Source organism: Amblyraja radiata, chromosome 22 (genome assembly GCF_010909765.2).
Source record: "Amblyraja radiata isolate CabotCenter1 chromosome 22, sAmbRad1.1.pri, whole genome shotgun sequence".
NCBI lineage: Eukaryota > Metazoa > Chordata > Chondrichthyes > Rajiformes > Rajidae > Amblyraja > Amblyraja radiata.
Window position 1 is genome coordinate 16,743,022 of NC_045977.1, and position 19,203 is coordinate 16,762,224.

At 44.6% G+C, this 19,203-nt stretch overlaps 1 protein-coding gene across 3 annotated transcripts in view; it reads right to left on the bottom strand.

Moving 5' to 3' along the window:
- Nucleotides 1-19,203, bottom strand: part of parn (poly(A)-specific ribonuclease) — a 132,119-nt gene that overhangs the window by 51,964 nt on the left and 60,952 nt on the right. For all 3 annotated transcript variants that reach the window (XM_033040485.1, XM_033040484.1, XM_033040486.1), the window contains exon 21: nt 12,865-12,939. In XM_033040485.1, coding sequence (XP_032896376.1) covers nt 12,865-12,939 — 75 coding nt within the window. The remainder of the gene's footprint in view (nt 1-12,864; nt 12,940-19,203) is intronic.

Consider the following 19,203-nt stretch of genomic DNA (forward strand, 5'->3'; position numbering starts at 1 on the left):
CACACACGGGGATGGGTGGAGCGGGGCCGCGGCTCTGGGCTGCGGACACACGGGGCCATAAACCTGGCAACATCCCCATCAGCCGCAGCAGAGTTGGGGACAGTCTGGTCCCACCGCTCACCCAGTCACTGACCGCACTGCACCAGCACCGGACCCCCACACCGGGGTGATCCAACCCCCGACCCACACAAGACACAAGGGGTGATTAACGACCCCCCCCCCCCCGACCCACACACGGGGTGATTCACCCCCCCGACCCCCACCACCACATGGGGTGACTCAACCACCCGACACCCACACCGGGTGATTCACCTCCCCCGACCCACGGACCGGGTGATTCACCCCCCCCCCCCCCCCACACACAGGAGGGACAGATAGCCCAGGGTCAGCGAGTGTGGAACAAATCAGCGTGGAGTCCGGATGATGGGACGGAAGACAGGCCCGCTGCACTGGAAGCCATAGCAAGTGCTTACCTGACATTCACCACTTGTACTCCAGAAGGCTTTGCATGACAACAGTACGGGTCACGGGTAGTTACCTCAACTGCCCTGCAACCTCCCTACACATTTGTGACTGAGAATCAAACCCAGCTCATGGTGGTGAAAGCATTGAATCCTGACCAGGGACTATAAAGGGAGGTACTAGCAAGAAATGGATTCTGTGCATTATTAATACAGTACTATAAAGCTGCATGACAGTTCCAAAAACTCTGCAAGTGTTTATAGAGGGGCAACTCCTCCTTTGGAATACAGCAAACAGGGTTTGTGTTACTCATGCCTTTTCTAAAGCTTCAGTGTGTTTCAACATGTCTTTAAAATTTTGTCCAAAAGTCTGTCTGCAAGCTCACAAAAGATTATATTCACTTTAGGAACACCTGCACTGGTTCTTTTCTGCTGTCGACACGAGGTACTGCTGGAATCCAGCATAGAACACAGAGTGCTGGAATAGCTTAGTGGGTCAGGTAGCAACTGGAGGACACAGATGAGTCTGCGGAAGGGTCCCGACCTGAAACGTCACCTATTCATGTCCTCCAGAGATGTGGCCAAACCCACATGATCGGATAGCATGCATAACAAACCTTCCCACCGTGCCTCAGAACATGTGACAATTATAAACCGAAACCCGAATCTGTCAAAAATAATCTTCACAAGAACCCCCCGGAGAGGAAAAAAAACCCCACCAGAGCCTCCAGAGGGAGAGGAGGGTTGGTTGGGAAGGGAAGGAGAGAAAAGTAAATCACACCTTTATCTGGTTAGCAAACAAAACTCTATGTGTCAGTTAAAAGATTGAGAGCTGAAGACCCTTTGCAGAAATATTGTTTTCCAAGAAGAGATTTCCCCAGTCTTGCTGCTAAAGTAAGGGCATGGCTACTTTCAGTGGATTTTGTTTATACAAAGCTGACGAACTGAAGGGAGTAACCATTCTCCTGGCTTTATACGCACCATTACCAATGTCAAACATTGAACGTCCACCTCACTATTGTTTGAGACCGTACAGAAGACATGGCTGACACAACCATCATATCTGAGAAAGGCCACCAAGGTTACAAGATGACAATTGTTGCTCATAAAATGGAACCAGAGCCAACTATCAAAACCCGCAAATGAAAACCAACAGGTGAATTTGCCAATTAGAGTCTTCCCCGACCCCTATCCAATATTTGGAGTTTATTAAAAGTCATCCAGCTATCAACATGCCAAATAATTAATTAGGAAGTTTACACCTTAATTGCCTCAAGGTAAGAGGAAATAAAACAGACTTAAAGTGTCTACATTGGAAAGAAATAATGCAAAAAATCCAGGAGGTGGAACTGCAGCAACATTTTGGTATAAATTTAGTTTAGTTTAGAAATACAACGTGGAAACAGGCCCTTTGGTCCACCGAGTCCGCACCGACCACCCCATACACTAGCACGACCCTGCAGACTTAGGGACAATTTAAATGTTTTACTGAAGCCAAATTCACCTACAAACCTGCATGTCTTTGGAGTGTGGAAGGAAAATCACATGGTCATGGGGAAAACATACAAACTCCGTGCAGACAACATAGTCAGGATCGAACCTGGGTCTCTGGCACTGTAAGGCAGCAACTCTACCACTGCACCACTCCCAATGTTTAACACAATTCTGGCACGATGAAGATATATATGCCAATTGGCTTAGCAAAACATGAAAGTAGAGTTGTAGACTGAAGGCAGCTGGACAAAGAACATTCTGTACACGGCAGCAGTGAATAAGCAGGCAGTGATGATCAATCCTTCAAGTATTTAATTCAGAATGCACTTTGATTTTTACACCCATGGGACTGCTGAGTAACATTTCCATTCATCATGCAAAAATGATGATTCAGAACTCAGCAGCAGGTTTTTTTCATCCAGGATCCACAACATACTATTAATTTGTATATTTAAGGCTGAATTAGCAGCAACTGTGCTGGCAATGACGTTTCAGTAAATACTTCCAGTAAATGTCCCTCATCCCCCATCTGGGATAAAAGCAACCTCACAAAAGATTATATTCACTTCAGGAACACCTACACTGCTTCTTTTCTTCTGTCGACACGAGGAACTGCTGGAATCTTGCGTAGAACAGAGTGCTGGCATAACTTAGTGGGTCAGGTAGCAACTGGAGGACACAGATGACGAGAACTTACCATCCGGAGCCTGGGATCCCTCGCTGGGGATCGCTGGAGAAGAGTTCCGACAGTCGGCCTGCGGCCTATAACATCCTGAAGCCACGGACTCCGGTAGGAAAGTGCCGATTCGGGACATCCAAGCCGCAGAGTGTGTTCCACCGCCTGCACATCGGGCCGTCTGTAGCGGTGACTATGGCCCCGACCACAGTGAAGAATGCTGTGGTGGATGTTTGTGTTAAATTTTTATTGTGTGTTGTGTTCTTTTTAAGTGTATCGCTGCTGGCAAATTCATTTCACTGCATGTGATGTGCATGTGACAAATAAAATTGACTTTGACATAGACTTTGAGTCTGTAGAAGTGTCTCGACCTGAAACGTCACCTATTCATGTCCTCCAGAAATGTGGCCTAGCCAACTGAGTTACTCTAGCACTTTATGTTCTTTCCGTGTGTTACCAGGCTTCCGAATGGTCCTTCCACAAGATACGATCCAATTCTCCTCTACCTCATTGCAGACATTGGATTTTGTCTATGGAACAATTGCGCTACAATGCCGAGAACTACATTCTGCACTCTACACCTTTCTCTTCATATTGTTTGGTTTGATTGTATTTACATATAGTGTTACCTGATTTGATCGGATAGCATACATAACAAACCTTTCCACCGTGCCTCAGAACACGTGACAATTATAAACCTAAACTCGAATCCGTCAACAGTGATCTTAGCAAGAACACCCTGGAGAGAAAAAAAACCCACCAGAGCCTCCAGAGGGAGAGGAGGGTTGGTTGGGAAGGAGTGAGAGAAAATAAAAATCATACCTTTAGCTGATTAGTTAACAACACTCTGTGTCAGTTAAAAGATTGAGAGTTGAAGACCCTTTGCAGAAATATTGTTTTCCCAGAAGAAATCTCCCCAGTCTTGCTGCTAAAATAAGGGCATGGCTCCTTTCAGTGGATTTTGTTTATAGAAAGAGCTGAAGAACTGAAGGCATTAACCTGAATGGCAAGCCATTCTCCTGGCTTTGTGCACACCATTACCAATGTCAAACATTGAACGTTCATGTCACTATTGTTTGAGACCGTACAGAAAACATGGCTGATACGACCATCATAATCGAGAAGGGCCACCAAGTTATAAAACTCTGATCTTGGATGTGTCTTTTGTGTGTGTGTATGTGTGTGTGCGTGTGCGTGTGTGGCTTTTGTCTTTTGTGTGTGTGTATGTGCGCGCGCGCGGGGTGTGTGTGTGTGTGTGTGCGTGCGCGCGGGGTGTGTGTGTGTGTGTGTGTGCGAGGGGTGTGTGTGTGTGTAATCACATCTTCTTGAAAAAAACGACGCGATAACGATAAAAATGTGTGTGTGTGTGTGCGGCGCGCGGTGTGTGTGTGTGTGGCTTTTGTCTTTTGTGTGTGTGCGCGCGCGCGGGGTGTGTGTGGGTGTGTGTGTGTGTGTGCGCGCGCACGCGGGGTGTGTGTGTGTGTGTGTGTGTGTGTGTGTGTGTGTGTGTGTGCGTGTGTGCGTGCGGGGTGTGTGTGTGCGCGGGGTGTGTGTGTGTGTGTGTGTGTGTAATCACATCTTCTTGAAAAAACCGACGCGATAACGATAAAAATGTTTATATTCCGGTAGACATTTTTCCCCTGGAGTCCAAAATCGACGTATCAGAAAATGTCATATTTTATTTCTCGAGTTAATGAAAACGTTAAAAAATCTGGCAAAACTTTGAATTTAAAAACAACTGTCTTTCGCCGATGACATCACAATGGATCTGCGTGCCTTCTTCCTCACGCTGCGAGTGACATCACCACCCACGTTATACAAGAGACGCAGCCGGAGATGAAATTATAGCTGAAGACTGCGGCGGCCCAACTCGCGGTCCTTTGGTCAATGCTCGCTCGCCAGCCGCCTCGCTCCCGGTCCTCGTGTCGGCGCATGGTGCGGAGGTTGTTGCCACTCTCTGCGTCTGCCTCTCCTCCGTCGTCTGTCCTTCCCTCTCTCTCTCCCTCTCTACCCTTCCCCCCCCCAACGGGTCCCACTTGGTCTAGTAAATAGTAAAACCCCTGTCCCACTTGGTCGACCTCCACCGCGACCTCTGGCGAGTTTGCCAGCGACCCATAGTCGTGGCAAGGTCCCCAAGTGGTCGCAGGAGGTCTTCGTCACTCTCCTTCATGTCGAGAGTGGTCTCCGCGTAGGCGAGGCTTCAGCTAGGTCGCGGCATATTTTTCAAGATGTTAAAAATCGACCCCGACTAAAAATAGGTCGCCATGGGAAAAATCGATATTTCTTTAGTCGTAGGTCTAGTCGAATCCGGTCGTAGTTGGTCGTGATGCTAGTCGTAGGTGGTTGAAGGTAATAGCTCTGAGGTTAAAAAAAAGGTTAGTAGGAAAAAAAAGGTAATTTAAACAGCAGAACGTCACCTCTTTCACTCCAAGGCATGTTCATTCATAGCTGGAGAGATTTCTGGAGAGGAGACTTGTGTTTTAGAGATGGCACCAAAAAGGCAGCAACGCAGGGGAGGGCACAACCCTAAAATAAACCTGCATGCAGGTGTTGCCCACTCAGGAGGAGTGGCAGGTGATGCCACAGGAGGTGATAGTACAGGAGGAGGTAGCCCTGCATGAGAGAGCCCCTGGAGGAGGAGACCAGGGTGGTAGTATATGACCCCACCACCTTCACTGCTTCAGTTGAAGGCAGCATAACAGCTCTTTCTCCTGTGTCTGACACAGCATCAGAGGCAGATGCCCCATTGGTGGTGAGGGAGGTCTGGAGGAAGGTTATGCCCTACACCTTCACCAGGCAGCAGGAGGGGGACATTGAGGAATAGTTCCAGCAGAATGCCATCCGGTACAAAAAGGAAAATGAGGGGCACAGTGACAAGAATGGCATGCTTGCCATCCACTGCCCCACATGTGTGCTTAAAGTTCCATCTTTTGTCAATGCCCAGCACCACTCTCTTCCAGTCATCTGGTGTACAGGGACAGTCCATCACATCATCTTCATTCACCCATTGCGAACTCTTCTTGTGCTTCCTCTTCACCCTTGCTCTTCCCCTTCTGCCTTTCTTAAAAAGCTGCTGAAGCAAAAGGGCTACTGCAAACACCAGTAATTGTATTTTTACTAACATCCTCCAAACTAGTTCCTTCCTTGCATGCATTGTTCAGAATGATTTTTTATTATTTTTATAAAACAACCTGGGAGGCATTTTTTAGTGAAAAAAAAAAATGCAGACATAACATCATTTTATCAGGTGATCATTTGAGCTGTCACTTGTCACTGGTCGTTGTTGGTTTTCGCTGTGGTGCTCTGAGGTGGAAGGGGGTCGTGCTCATTCACGGACCAATTTGCCAGAGACCATCCTCGAGTAAAACGTACATGGTCGAAGCCAATCTTCAACATAGTCGAAGGAGGTCTTCTTCATAGTCGAGGGAGGTCTTCAACATAGTCGTAGGTCGTACACATAGTCGAGGAAGATCGTAGGAGGTTGTAGGTCACCACAACCTTGATTTTTTTTAGTCGCTTAAGGTCGCGTTGGAGGTCTCCCAAGTGGGACAGGCCCTTAAAGGCATGGAAGAATTATTCCTACCTAGTAGATCGATCTCTTAGGTAGGCATAATTTTCCCATACCTTTCATCCGCAGTACATGTAACACACGAAAGTATGTGCAACTCGCGTGCCTTCAAAGCTGCTTCAAGCCTTCAATGACAACGGTCTATAAAGGTGGCCGAAATTCTGCCTTTGCACCGTGGACTGCATGCATGTGCTGCGCAGCATACTGCGCATGCGCAGTGCAAGTTTCCTGGCGGGTTTTTCGCACATGGATTGTCATTATCTTAAGAGTATCTTAAGAAACAAAGAGAGAAGAATGGAGTTTGTGTACAAATAACGTGGTGAGCAAATTTCTTTGAGCTATATGTTTTTAAATACTTTATTAAGAGATGAGCGTTTTGAAGACAAATTACTTTATAAAAGTCGACTGACTGCCTACCCCGAGTAATTACTCACGGCACGTGCCTGCACCAAGGTTACAAGTTGACAACTGTTGCTCATAAAATGGGACCAGAGCCAACCATCAAAACCCTCAGATGAAAACCAACAGCTGAATTTGCCAATTAGTGTCTTCCCCGACTCCTTTCCAATATTTGGAGTTTATTTCAAACATTATATTGGTGCGTCTTACGAAAACAATTATTTCCATTTATAATGCATCAGCCTGCGTCAACTCAATTTTTAAACAAAGTGACACATGTTATCTTTACCAGAAACCATACACTTCCCTCCAACAAAAAGCAACAGAATGGTACCTATTTTTGAAATCAAGGAATTACCATGCTCCAGAAAAATTCTGCACAGAAATACTTGAATCTCTAGATTACTGGCAGAGCACATTAATACGCGTAAGCAGTGGGCCATAACAGATGGAGATCAGCAACAGACCAAAATTGATGACACTAAAAACAGTCAGACACTATTAACAGGATATCATGTTTCAAACTGTTTTTGCAAGGCTCCAGAGACACTGTAGTATTCTGAACAGGAGGCAGCCATTTAAGTCAATGCCCATTCAAGTCCTTTGTGCAGTCATGTTTTTGCCCACACTTTTTGCTCTACAATCTGTAAGCCTACAAGTTTATTCCATATATTCCACATGGGAAGAAACGAATTAAAAAAACTTCAACATCAACTACCCCTCGCCCAAATTTTGTAATTTAGTTATAGAGATACAGTATGGAAACAATCCCTTCAACCCACCGAATCGACGGCAATCATTGTTGACCTGTTCACATTAGTTCTATGTTTTCCCATTTTCTTTTCAACTCCCTACACATTAGGGGCAATTTTTAAGTATGCCAATTAACCTACAAAACTGCACATCTTTGGGATTCGAGATAGAGTGAAACAGTGTGGAAACAGGCCCTTCGTCCGAACTTGCCCACACCGGTCAACATGTCCCAGCCACACTAGTACCTGCCTGTATTTGGTCCATATCCCTCCAAACCTGTTCTATCCAAGTACCTGTCTGTTTCCTAAAGGAGAAGAATGTGGGAGGAAAGCCACACAGTCACAGGGAGAACATGCAAACTCCACACAGACAGGACCCCGAGTCAGGAATGAACCGGGTCTCTGACATTGGGGAAGCAGCTCTACCAGCTGCGCCATTGTGCTGCTAATTATATGATGCAATGATGGTATACTTATAATGTTAGAACACTGATGCAGCTTACCAGAGAAGTGCATTTCATCTATTCACGGTTCATGAAATTCATCTTTCTTACATCAACTCTTAACCGCTTCTGTTCCAAGAAGAATTTTTCCAACTTCTCCATACTTATGCACAACTAAAAACAACCCCGGTAACATATTGGTAAACTACTTATCTTATCTGTATCTTTTGTAACGTTTTATTTTGGATTTCCAGAAGACCTTCAAAAAGATGCCAGATATAAAAACTGTCCATGGATACTGCCTGACCTACTGAGTTTAGAATTTTCTGACATTTCCCCATCAGATTTCCAGCATCTGTAGCATTCTTAAAATATGTTTGCTTCTCCATTTACTGAGCTAATATTTCTTCACTTTTGCCAAAAAAGAACATTTCAAATAGGCTTAGCCCCTCAATGTCCAGCCATGGAAGGAGCATAGACTCCCCCACCGAGCTTCAGTGCACACTGCTGCAGTCTGGAATGGGCCAGTCAGATAGTGGGCAACTCTACTGACAAGGGCTTTTGGCCAGTACTAACTGTACAATTCTTTAAGCAACGGGTCGATCTAATAAATAAATAAATAAATAAATAAAGATGAATATTAAAACTGCAGATAACATAGACTTTCCTCTGAAATGGAACAAAAATTTGCATGAAGCAATGCAAAAATGCCAGTGACTCACGACCCGCTTAATGTAAATCAAAAGCTTAAGGAATCCATTAACTCGGAGAATGAATAACCGCCAGATTTGTTATATCTATCTGCCAGTCAAATCAATAAGTTACATAGGAAATGGTCACTTTAATCAGCAACCACCTGGAATGAAAACAATTTAAGAACACTTGAGGCAGAAACAAAAGGGGCATTCAGAAAAACAGTGGAGATCACCAAACTATACAAATGGATAGTAAATTCACATGGAATAGGACTGATGAAAGACTTTGTTATAATGCTTCCTGAAAATACCAACATTAACTTGGATATTACGTTCTGAAGGACCAAAGGAATTCCTATGGCGTTTATAATTGTTGACCAATAATAGCCCCGTAGCCTTGTTATCCACACACTTGTGCTAATACATTATCTCGTCTATAAATGAACAAGTACCACTGGCAAGATTTAGGAAATCAGTTCTCTTTCGGAATATCCCAAAGCTGTTCAGAGTTCACAAAGTCCTTTAGAAGGCAAAACACTGCTGTAATTTAAGAAATGAGGCAATGTTATTTGGAAGTCAAATTCTCACTTATGGAACAATAATCTGTTTTAAGATGCTGATTGCAGGCCAAATATAGGTCAAGAGATCAAGGAAAATATCCATGCGCCTTTTCAAAAAGATGCCATAGATTATTTGCATCTACCCAAGAGAAGGGGCCCTGGCTTAATCCATCTCCCTCAGGCCCTTACTGTAGTGTTAGCCAAGACGTTTGCAATCATCTCTCTAGAATCTTCCAACTGAATAACAAAAGTACAACCAAATGAATCTATATAACTAAAAGTCTCATCTTGACCACTTCCTGTCTGCACTGTATATTGATTTTAGAAAAGACGCTACCATGCATCGCTATGATTTTTGGCCATCTTACTCAGTCCTCCTCCGCTGAGGCAGCCTGGAGGATTTTTCCGATTGATGACAAATAAAAAAGTTATGAATGTCTTAAAAATGGTGAGATCAGCTGATTGGTCCTCTCGCCTGTCAATCACCATTTTGAAGGTAACGCCCCTACCGGGGGCCAGGAGTATAAAGCCCAAATGGTATGAAATTGCACTTGAATTTGGTGGCCTGCACTCTGCTTGAAATGGTATGAAAATGCATTTGAATTTGGTGGCCTGCACTCGGCTTGAAATGGTATGAAATTGCATTTGATGACCCGCATCCTGCTTGAAATGGAATTTCAAAGAATAGCCGTGAGTGAACTGCGAGCCCACCAACCGTGAGTCAAGCAACTGCCAGGCCACCAGCCGTGAGTCAATCAACTGCCAGCCCACCAGCCGTGAGTCAGTCAACTGCCAGCCCACCAGCCGTGAGTGACTGAACTTCCAGCCCACCAGGCCTGAGTGACTGAGCTGCCAGCCCAAGAATCCATTCGGCCCACAATGTCCATACTAGCCTTCTGAAAACCAGTTCCTTCGGCCCACAACACCTATACTAGCGCTCCAGAAAGCCCGCTCCCCCGCCCGCCCCCCTCAGGTGGCTGCCGACTTTTGGTTATTAAGTAGAGCTACTGCTCATGGAAAAAAGCTGTTTTTATGTCTGGCTGTGGTGGTTTTGACAGTCCGGAGTTGCCTTCCAGAGGGAAGTACTTCAAAGAGTTTGTGGCCAGGGTGAGAGGGGTCATAGATGATCTTACCCGCTCACTTCCCGGCCCTTGCAGTGTACAGTCCGTGAATGGGGGGGGTGAAGGTTGCAGCCCACAACTTTCTCAGCTGATCAAACGATTTGCTGCAGCCTCTGGATGTCGTGCTTGGTAGCTGAGCCAAACCAGACCATGATGGAGATGGTGAGGCCAGACTCTACGATGGCAGTATAGAATTGGACCATCATTGCCTGTGGCAGATTGTGTTTCCTCAGCTGGCGCAGGAAGTACATCCTCTGTTGGGCCTTTATGACTGCGGAGTCAATGGTGCCCCCCCCCCCCACCACCCCCTCATTTAAGGTACTTGGAGATGAAGTTGAAAGACTCCACAGGTGTGACTGTGGTGTTGTTGATGGTGAGTGGGGGGGATGGGAGGGGGAGCTCTCCTAAAGTCTACTACCAATTCCACTGTCTCAAGAGCATTGAGCTCCAGGTTGTTACAAAGGCACCAGGACAGCACCTGTGTCACTTCCTGTCTGTAGGCAGATTCCTCCCTATCCTGGATCAGTCCAATCAGCGTTGTGTCATTCATAAACTTGAGAAGCTTGACAGAGGAGTTTGTGGAGGTGCAGTCGTGGGTGTAGAGTAATGGAGAGGGGAGAGTACGCAGCCGGTGCTCCTATGCTGAGGGTCTGCGGGTCCGAGATGTGCTCTCCCAGCCTCACATGGTCTTCCTGTTTGTCAGGAAGTTGATGCCACCGCGCCAGTTCAGGTTAGCATAGAAGCATATTCCACAGCCTCTTGATTGCCCCACTGCCTCTGCTTCTCGGTCCTTTCTGTGAAGTTGAAAGCCAGCCAGTTGCAGCGCACTGGGATTGACTCACACAGCCAGGTCTCGGTGAAGCACAGGGCAGCGGCTCGAGAGAAGCCCTTGTTCGTCTGGCGCAGGAGTTGCAGTTCGTTCACTTTGCTGTTGAGAGAACGTAGATTTGCAAGGAATATACTCGGGAGCGGTGTGCGTAATCCTCGTTGCCGGAGTCGGGTGACTGCTCTAGAGCACTTCCCACGGGTCCTCCTCAGTCAAGACCTCGAACACAGCTACAGCTCTGGTGACGAGTATGTCCAAATAATCCAGCGAGTGAGAGAAATCCGAAATGATGTTTGGAAGTACCGAATATCTGATGTCAATGAGTATCTCTCTCATGAAAGTGATCTTTGTGGAATTTTCACAGACGAACACAGACATGCAAAACAGCAAGGAGCAGTACACCGTGGCAGCCATAGTCGGCGCCAGTCGGAAGTTTGTTTGCAGTAAACAACAGGTCACAGATTTCCGAAAAACAGTCATCCTTTAGCACTACTCTCGCCCTCCCACTATCACGCCAATATGGGATTCAGCTCCCTGACTTAGTCTGACGAAGGGTCTCAACCCAAAACATCATCTATTCCTTTTCTCCAGAGATGCTGTCTGACCCGCTGAGTTACTCCAGCATTTTGTGTCTATGAGATTCAACTAGCTAGCTTGCCCCTTGGTTCCCATTTCAACACTGTTAATTGTAATTCCAGAAGTTATACTGTTGTTTTCCATTAAGTTCTTCCTATTTTCACACTGGATTCTCCCCCCCCCCCCCAATAATCAGGCTGAAAGATTGTGGATAGAAAAGAGAAATATCTCCCCCCCCACCTTCGTGTTCTTAGCTTATTTAGCAATAGCACTGGTGATGCACGCACATTTAGATACATCATTCTCATGATGAAATTGCTGTTATTGATATGGCAAGTGACATTAATAAATCCATTTTAAAACATTAGGAGCTTGCTGAGGGAGATTAATAAACATTTCCCTTGTGTATGTACTTTGTGTGTTTATTCCGAGTTGGGAATTGCTGAATGACTGTCACAAGTGCAAGTAGCCTAATAATCAAAGGAACTGTGTGACTATCACATGTACTGCATGGGCAAACTTCCAACATTTCTGAACAGCAAAACATTCTACTTCCAGAAGTTTTGCTTCTATTATGTCACACCAAGTTAAACGGTATAGATAATCGACCAATATAGTTTTCAATCACCGAGTCACACATCCCGAGAGACTACCATGCTCAGTTCCTGACCTAGAAACAATGAACTGCAAATGCTGGTTTATACCAAAGATAGACACAAAGTGTAGAAAGGAACTGCCGATGCTGGTTAAAACCGTAGACACAAAAAGCTGGAGTAACTCAGCGGGGCAGGCAGCATCTTTGGAGAGAACGAATGGGTAATGTTTCGGGTCAAGACCGCACAGGGGGTGATGGGTATGGGGAACAAGTTGCCAGCGGAGGTAGTTGAGGCAGGTAGTTCAAAAGCATTCAAATAGACCAGGAGAGGTACATGGATGGTAAATATTTAGAAGGTTATGGGGCAAACACATGCAAATGGGACTATTTTAGATGGGGCAACTTGCTCGGCATGGATAAAAGTTGGGCTGAACGGCCTGTTTCACTGCTGTATGACTGGGAGCATTTGTTGATGTCAGGCAAAAGGTAGATGACACCACCTGTGATTCTGCTCCAGACAGAGGTGCCTGCCAATCTGTCGAGACAGCATGGATAATAATTGGAGGACAATCAGTACGCCTAGATCTTTATACTGCCAAAAAATATATACAGAACACGAAGAGGGGCGTAAAACGGTAAAAAAAAAATTACACTGGCCTTTGTGCAGAAATGCTTGACGCTGTGAGAATTTCACTTACCGATCTGTACCTGCTCCCGTTGGCTCAGAGCTACAAATGCTGAAGTATCATCTATCCAAGACACCTGGATGTTACCTAGTACAAAATGAAAACATTTACCCACAAATATTTCATACATTATTACTTCAATTGCCTACAAAATGTCACTTGATATGAATGGTGAGACTTTAATGCTCTGTTAAATCAAATGAAGTTTGTTCAAGCCTATTACTAAAACAATATCAATATTATATTTTTGATATCACATTACAATACATACCTAGATCAAAAGCACATTATTAATTTCAAGAGGAGTTCGAGTTAGTTTTAAAAATTGCTTTTTGTGTTCAGAATTTGGCACAACAAGCACGTTTACAAAGATACCATACTCACTCCTTCATTGCATGATATTAGTTGAACCAATACCACCGGGTGGCGCCGTCAGCGATGGCAGCCTCGCCAACGGTATGTCTGTCTTTTTGTCTTTTGTTATATTAGTGTGTTTTAAAAGTTTGTGCTAATGTTCTCCGGTTTGTTTGATGTAGGGGGGTGGAGGAGGGGGTCGGGGAAACCTTTATTCAATCTCTTACCTTACCAGAGATTAGATTGTTTTGTGGTTCATATCTACGATCGCTCTGCGGCCTAACATCATGGAGATGGAGGCCTTGCTCGAGACTGACTTTGTCGCACCGGGGGGACGTGGACTTGGCATCTGAGCCTGCAATCCCTTGCTTGGGATCGACGCTCCAACCCGCGGCCTGCGGATTTCAACATTGAGGAGCTCACAGTCTCGTGTAGAGACTGATGCCGGGAAGCTCCAAAGTTGCAAGAGGTTCGACTAGCCCCGACCTGGGGTCCGATCACGCGGTGCGGGGGAGCTGAGAACCGCCGATGCGGGAGCTTGATCGCCCCAACGCGACCGCCGGCTACAGGAGCCAAGATCGACTCGTCAACGGAAGGCTAGAGGCCCCCGACTGCGGGAGTACAAAGAAGGGAAGAGATTTAACTTTTTTTTCGCCTTCCATCAAACTTTATTCATCCCAGTTTGGCAAAAGAGTAAACCAGGGAAGGTAGTGCATCCGTGGATAACAAGGGAAATCAGGGATAGTGTCAAAACAAAAGATGAAGCATATAAATTAGCCAGAAAAAGCAGCCTACCAGAGGACTGGGAGAAATTCAGAGTCCAGCAGAGGAGGACAAAGGGCTTAATTAGGAAAGGGAAAATAGATTATGAAAGAAAACTGGCAAGGAACATAAAAACTGACTGCAAAAGTTTTTATAGATATGTGAAGAGAAAAAGATTAGTTAAAACAAATGTAGGTCCCTTGCAGTCAGAAACAGGTGAATTGATCATGGGGAACAAGGACATGGCAGACCTATTGAATAATTACTTTGGTTCTGTCTTCACTAAGGAAGACATAAATAATCTGCCGGAAATAGCAGGGGACCGCGGGTCAAATGATATGGAGGAACTGAGTGAAATCCAGGTTAGCCGAGAAGTGGTGTTAGGTAAATTGAATGGATTAAAGGCCGATAAATCCCCAGGGCCAAATAGCGTGCATCCCAGAGTACTTAAGGAAGTAGCTCCAGAAATAGTGGATGCATTAGTGATAATTTTTCAAAACTCTTTAGATTCTGGAGTAGTTCCTGAGGATTGGAGGGTAGCTAATGTAACCCCACTTTTTAAAAAGAGAGGGAGAGAGAAAACGGGGAATTACAGACCAGTTAGTCTATCATCGGTAGTGGGGAAACTGCTAGAATCAGTTATTAAAGATGGGATAGCAGCACATTTGGAAAGTGGTGAAACCATTGGACAAAGTCAGCATGGATTTATGAAAGGTAAATCACGTCTGATGAATCTTATAGACTTTTTCGAGGATGTCACTGGTAGAGTGGATAAGGGAGAACCAGTGGATGTGTTATATCTGGACTTTCAGAAGGCTTTCGACAAGGTCCCACGTAAGAGATTAGTATACAAATTTAAAGCATACGGTATTGGGGGTTCAGTATTGATGTGGATAGAGAACTGGCTGGCAGACAGGAAGCAAAGAGTAGGAGTAAACGGGTCCTTTTCACAATGGCAGGCAGTGACTAGTGGGGTACCGCAAGGCTCAGTGCTGGGACCCCAGCTATTTACAATATATATTAATGATTTGGACGAGGGAATTGAATGCAACATCTCCAAGTTTGCGGATGACACAAAGCTGGGGGGCAGTGTTAGCTGTGAGGAGGATGTTAGGAGGCTGCAAGGTGACTTGGATAGGCTGGGTGAGTGGGCAAATGCATGGCAGATGCAGTATAATGTGGATAAATGTGGTTATCCACGTCGGTGGCAAAAACAGGAAAGTAAACTATTATCTGAATGGTGGCCGATTAGGAAAGGGGGAGATGCAACAAGACCTGGGTGTCATAGTACACCAGTCATCTCAAAGTAGGCATGCAGGTGCAGCAGGCAGTGAAGAAAGCGAATGGTATGTTAGCATTCATAGCAAAAGGATTTGAGTATAGGAGCAGGGAGGTTCTACTGCAGTTGTACAGGGTCTTGGTGAGACCACACCTGGAGTATTGCGTAGTTTGGGTCTCCTAATCTGAGGAAAGACATTCTTGCCAGAGCGGGAGTATAGAGAAGGTTCACCAGACTGATTCCTGGGATGTCAGGACTTTCATATGAAGAAAGACTGGATAGACTCGGCTTGTACTCGCTAGAATTTAGAAGATTAAGGGGGGATCTTATAGAAACTTACAAAATTCTTAAGGGGTTGGACAGGCTAGATGCAGGCAGATTGTTCCCGATGTTGGGGAAGTCCAGAACAAGGGGTCACAGTTTAAGGATAAGGGGGAAATCTTTTAGGACCGAGATGAGGAAAACATCTGTCATACAGAGAGTGGTGAATCTCTGGAATTCTCTGCCACAGAAGGTAGTTGAGGCCAGTTCATTGGCTATATTTAAGAGGGAGTTAGATGTGGCCCTTGTGGCTAAAGGGATCAGGGGGTATGGAGAGAAGGCAGGTACAGGATACCGAGTTGGATGATCAGCCATGATCATATTGAATGGCAGTGCAGGATCGAAGGGCCGAATGGCCTACTCCTGCTATGTTTCTATCACAGTGAGGAATGTGGAGGAGTCACTGTGGTGGATGTTTATGTTAAAATGTATTGTGTGTGTTTTGTTGCTTTTTATTGGTATAACTGTGTGAATATAAATCAAATTCCGCGTATGTTGCAAAACATACTTTGCTAATAAAGTACGATTATGATTATAAACCCAAATTCCAGTTTAATAACAGTAATCAAAACTTTATGTTCTTCCAACTGTAGTTTTATAATATCAATTAGTGACCTCTTAAGCTATGCCATGCTAAACAGTATAATTACGTTAGATACAAAATGCTGGAGTAACTCAACAGGTCAGGCAGCATCCCTGGATTTTACAGTCAGTTCTATCCATTTTCTCCATGGATGCTGCCTAACCAGTTGAGTAATTCCAGCATTTTGCGTCCATCTTTGGTATAAACCAGCATCTGCAGTTCCTTTTTTATTAAATCTCATCACGTTGTATAAATTATTCCAAAGCCCATTATAACACAGCACTAAATGACTGAGGCAGAGTAACATATCTACAAATAAATTAAGTTCTAAACCTCTCAACAGAAATGCATCTTGGCTATTAACTTCCAGGTTTGATAACCTAGAGTATTTTCAAATTATGCAGTAAAACAACTTTTGCCACCTTGTCAAGCTGGCAAGAGTCAATGATACTCCAGAAGTAAACGGCATTCTTGAGACAAGTCGTGAAAAAGTAATTTATTTCTTCGTGAGATCAAATTAATGATTAATAAGATTTGCAAGAACCTCTCATTTATATTGAATCGACTACGCTAACTCTGCATCACTGTCAGAGACGGATGGACTCTACTCCATTTCAGTACTCGACAGTGGGATTAGTGTTTCAGCTCCAATATTGGAAGGGCATTAAGCTTGGTTTTTCTCCAGTATTTTTCTCCTGTCCTGTTCACACTTTTAGAAAGATAACCACACACTGATTGCATTTATTTGGTGGCAGTGTGGTAGAGATGCTGCCATAGAGAGGGCCAGAGACCAGTGTTCGATCCCAACTACGGGTGCTGTCTGTACAGAGTTTGCACGCTCTTCTTGTGACCATGTGGGTTTTCTCCAGATGCTCCAGTTTCCTCCCACATTCCAAAGGTGCGGGTTTAGGTGAATTAGGTTCTGTAAATCGTCACGAGAGCAGGATAGACTAGTATATGGGGTGATTGTTAGTCCGCGTTGACTCGGTAGGCCAAGGGGCCCGTTTCCACGCTGTATCTCTAAACTATACTTCAAAGCAAAATATTGTACGTGTTGGTATATTCTGAAATACAAATTGAAACTGGTGACCATTTAAGGAACTGCAGATGCTGGAATTGTGAGCAAAACATGAAGTACTGGAGGAACTCAGCAGGTCAGGCAGCATCTGTGGAGGTAATTGACATTTCAGGTCCGGGCCCTTATTCAGACTCTAATATGAAGAAGGGTTCTGACCCGATATGCCGCCTATGCCCAGAGATACAGTTTGATCCACTGAGTTATTCTTGTACTTTGCGATTTACAAACAGAAAATATTGGAAGTGTTCAATGGGTCAACCCACACAATCAGTTTCCATTTCAGGTTCTGAAGAAAGGTCCTGACCATCCTTTTTCTCCAGACAGACTGACTGACCCACTGAGTTACTCCAGCACTTTGTATCTACCTCCATTTCAGGTCAAAGAGACAAAATGCTGGAGTAACTCAGCGGGTCTGGCAGTATCCCTGGATAAAAGGAATAGGTGACGTTTCGGGTCGACTTGAGAAGAATTTCAACAATTTCTGTTATTCCACAATGCCCGAGAAGTTAACAGTATTGCTCTCTGTCCACAGATGTTACCTGATCCAATGAGCATTATCAAATAATGAGAAAAATAACTTTGGAACACTCAAGTTCTTATTGTTGGACTCTCACCCTCTCAAAGCATTTCATTTAAAATAATGTCAGTGTTTGCATAGACTCAAAGCCAAAAGACAAGCACCTTTATTGATGCCATAAGAAACACAATGATCGGAATTTAGATTTCCATTTTTTGGGACGAGGTATTGAATTTTGTTTCATTAGGAATATCTTATTGAATGACGAAGCTGGCTTGATCTTTTTAACCAATAGAGCCTTCTCAGAACTCCTCCTGAATATATTTAAGATGAAGCTTCAACACCCTTTGGCAGCAGAGATTCTCCACTCATTGGGTGAAGAAACCCTTCCTCATCGTCTTAAATGGCTTATCCCAGATCCTTGTGTCGCGATTTCCTATTTCTGGACTTCCCCACCATCGGGAACACATTCTTCGTTCATCTCGTCTGCCCAAACCTGTCAGGATTTCATAAGGTTCAGCATGGTCCTCTCTCATTCTGCTAAACGCCAGTGAATACAAGGCTAATTGCCCCAATCTTTCTTCATACACCAGTCCTTCCATTCCTGTGAACCTTCACTACACTCCCTCAGCACCGGACCATGTGCCATCGGATAAGGAGACCAAAACGGCACACAATATTCAAGGTGTGGTCTTACCAAGGCACTATACTCAATTCTTCTTACTCTGAAAGCCAGCATATTATTTGCCTTCTTTATCTTGTGCTACACTGCCATGCTTTCTTCCATTCAATGATATATGAGGGCACCAGGTCTCATTTCACCCCCCACCCTCCTTTTCCTAATTTCTCATTGTTCGTAGAGTAATATATCCCTTCTTGTTTTTGCCAAAGTGCATAATCTTGCATTTATCCACATGACAAGGCAATTTCCTCAACTTGTCCAAATCACACTGGAGCTTTTTTTGCATCCTCATTACTAGCTCACATTTCTATTCAGCTTTATGCTACCTGAAAATTTGGAGATAGGGCATTCAATTCCCTCACCTACAATCATTAATATATGTGGTAAATAGATGGATGCCAGTCAGTACTCAACACATGCAAGTACTTCATAACAAATCCTACATGCTTTAATTGTGCCAATTCCTTAAACAGGGACACCACCCATTCCTTCTATCCAGAGATGCTGCCTGTCCTGATGGCCTGTAGACTGATGGCATTGATCTCGCTCCTTAACACTAAATGCCGATTCCAATGTTCAAGTCCACGTCATGCAGTTGAGTACAGGTTCGTCCTCAGATGCGACATTTGAGAAAAGAGATCAAGATATTTTTTTTAAATGGTTTTAGAACAATTAATCAAATTATACTGGGGGAAAAAAAAAAGTCAACCAAAGAAAATTATTTTCATAATACCACAGAAACCTACCCCAGAGTTTGGGGTAGACAAAAATGCTG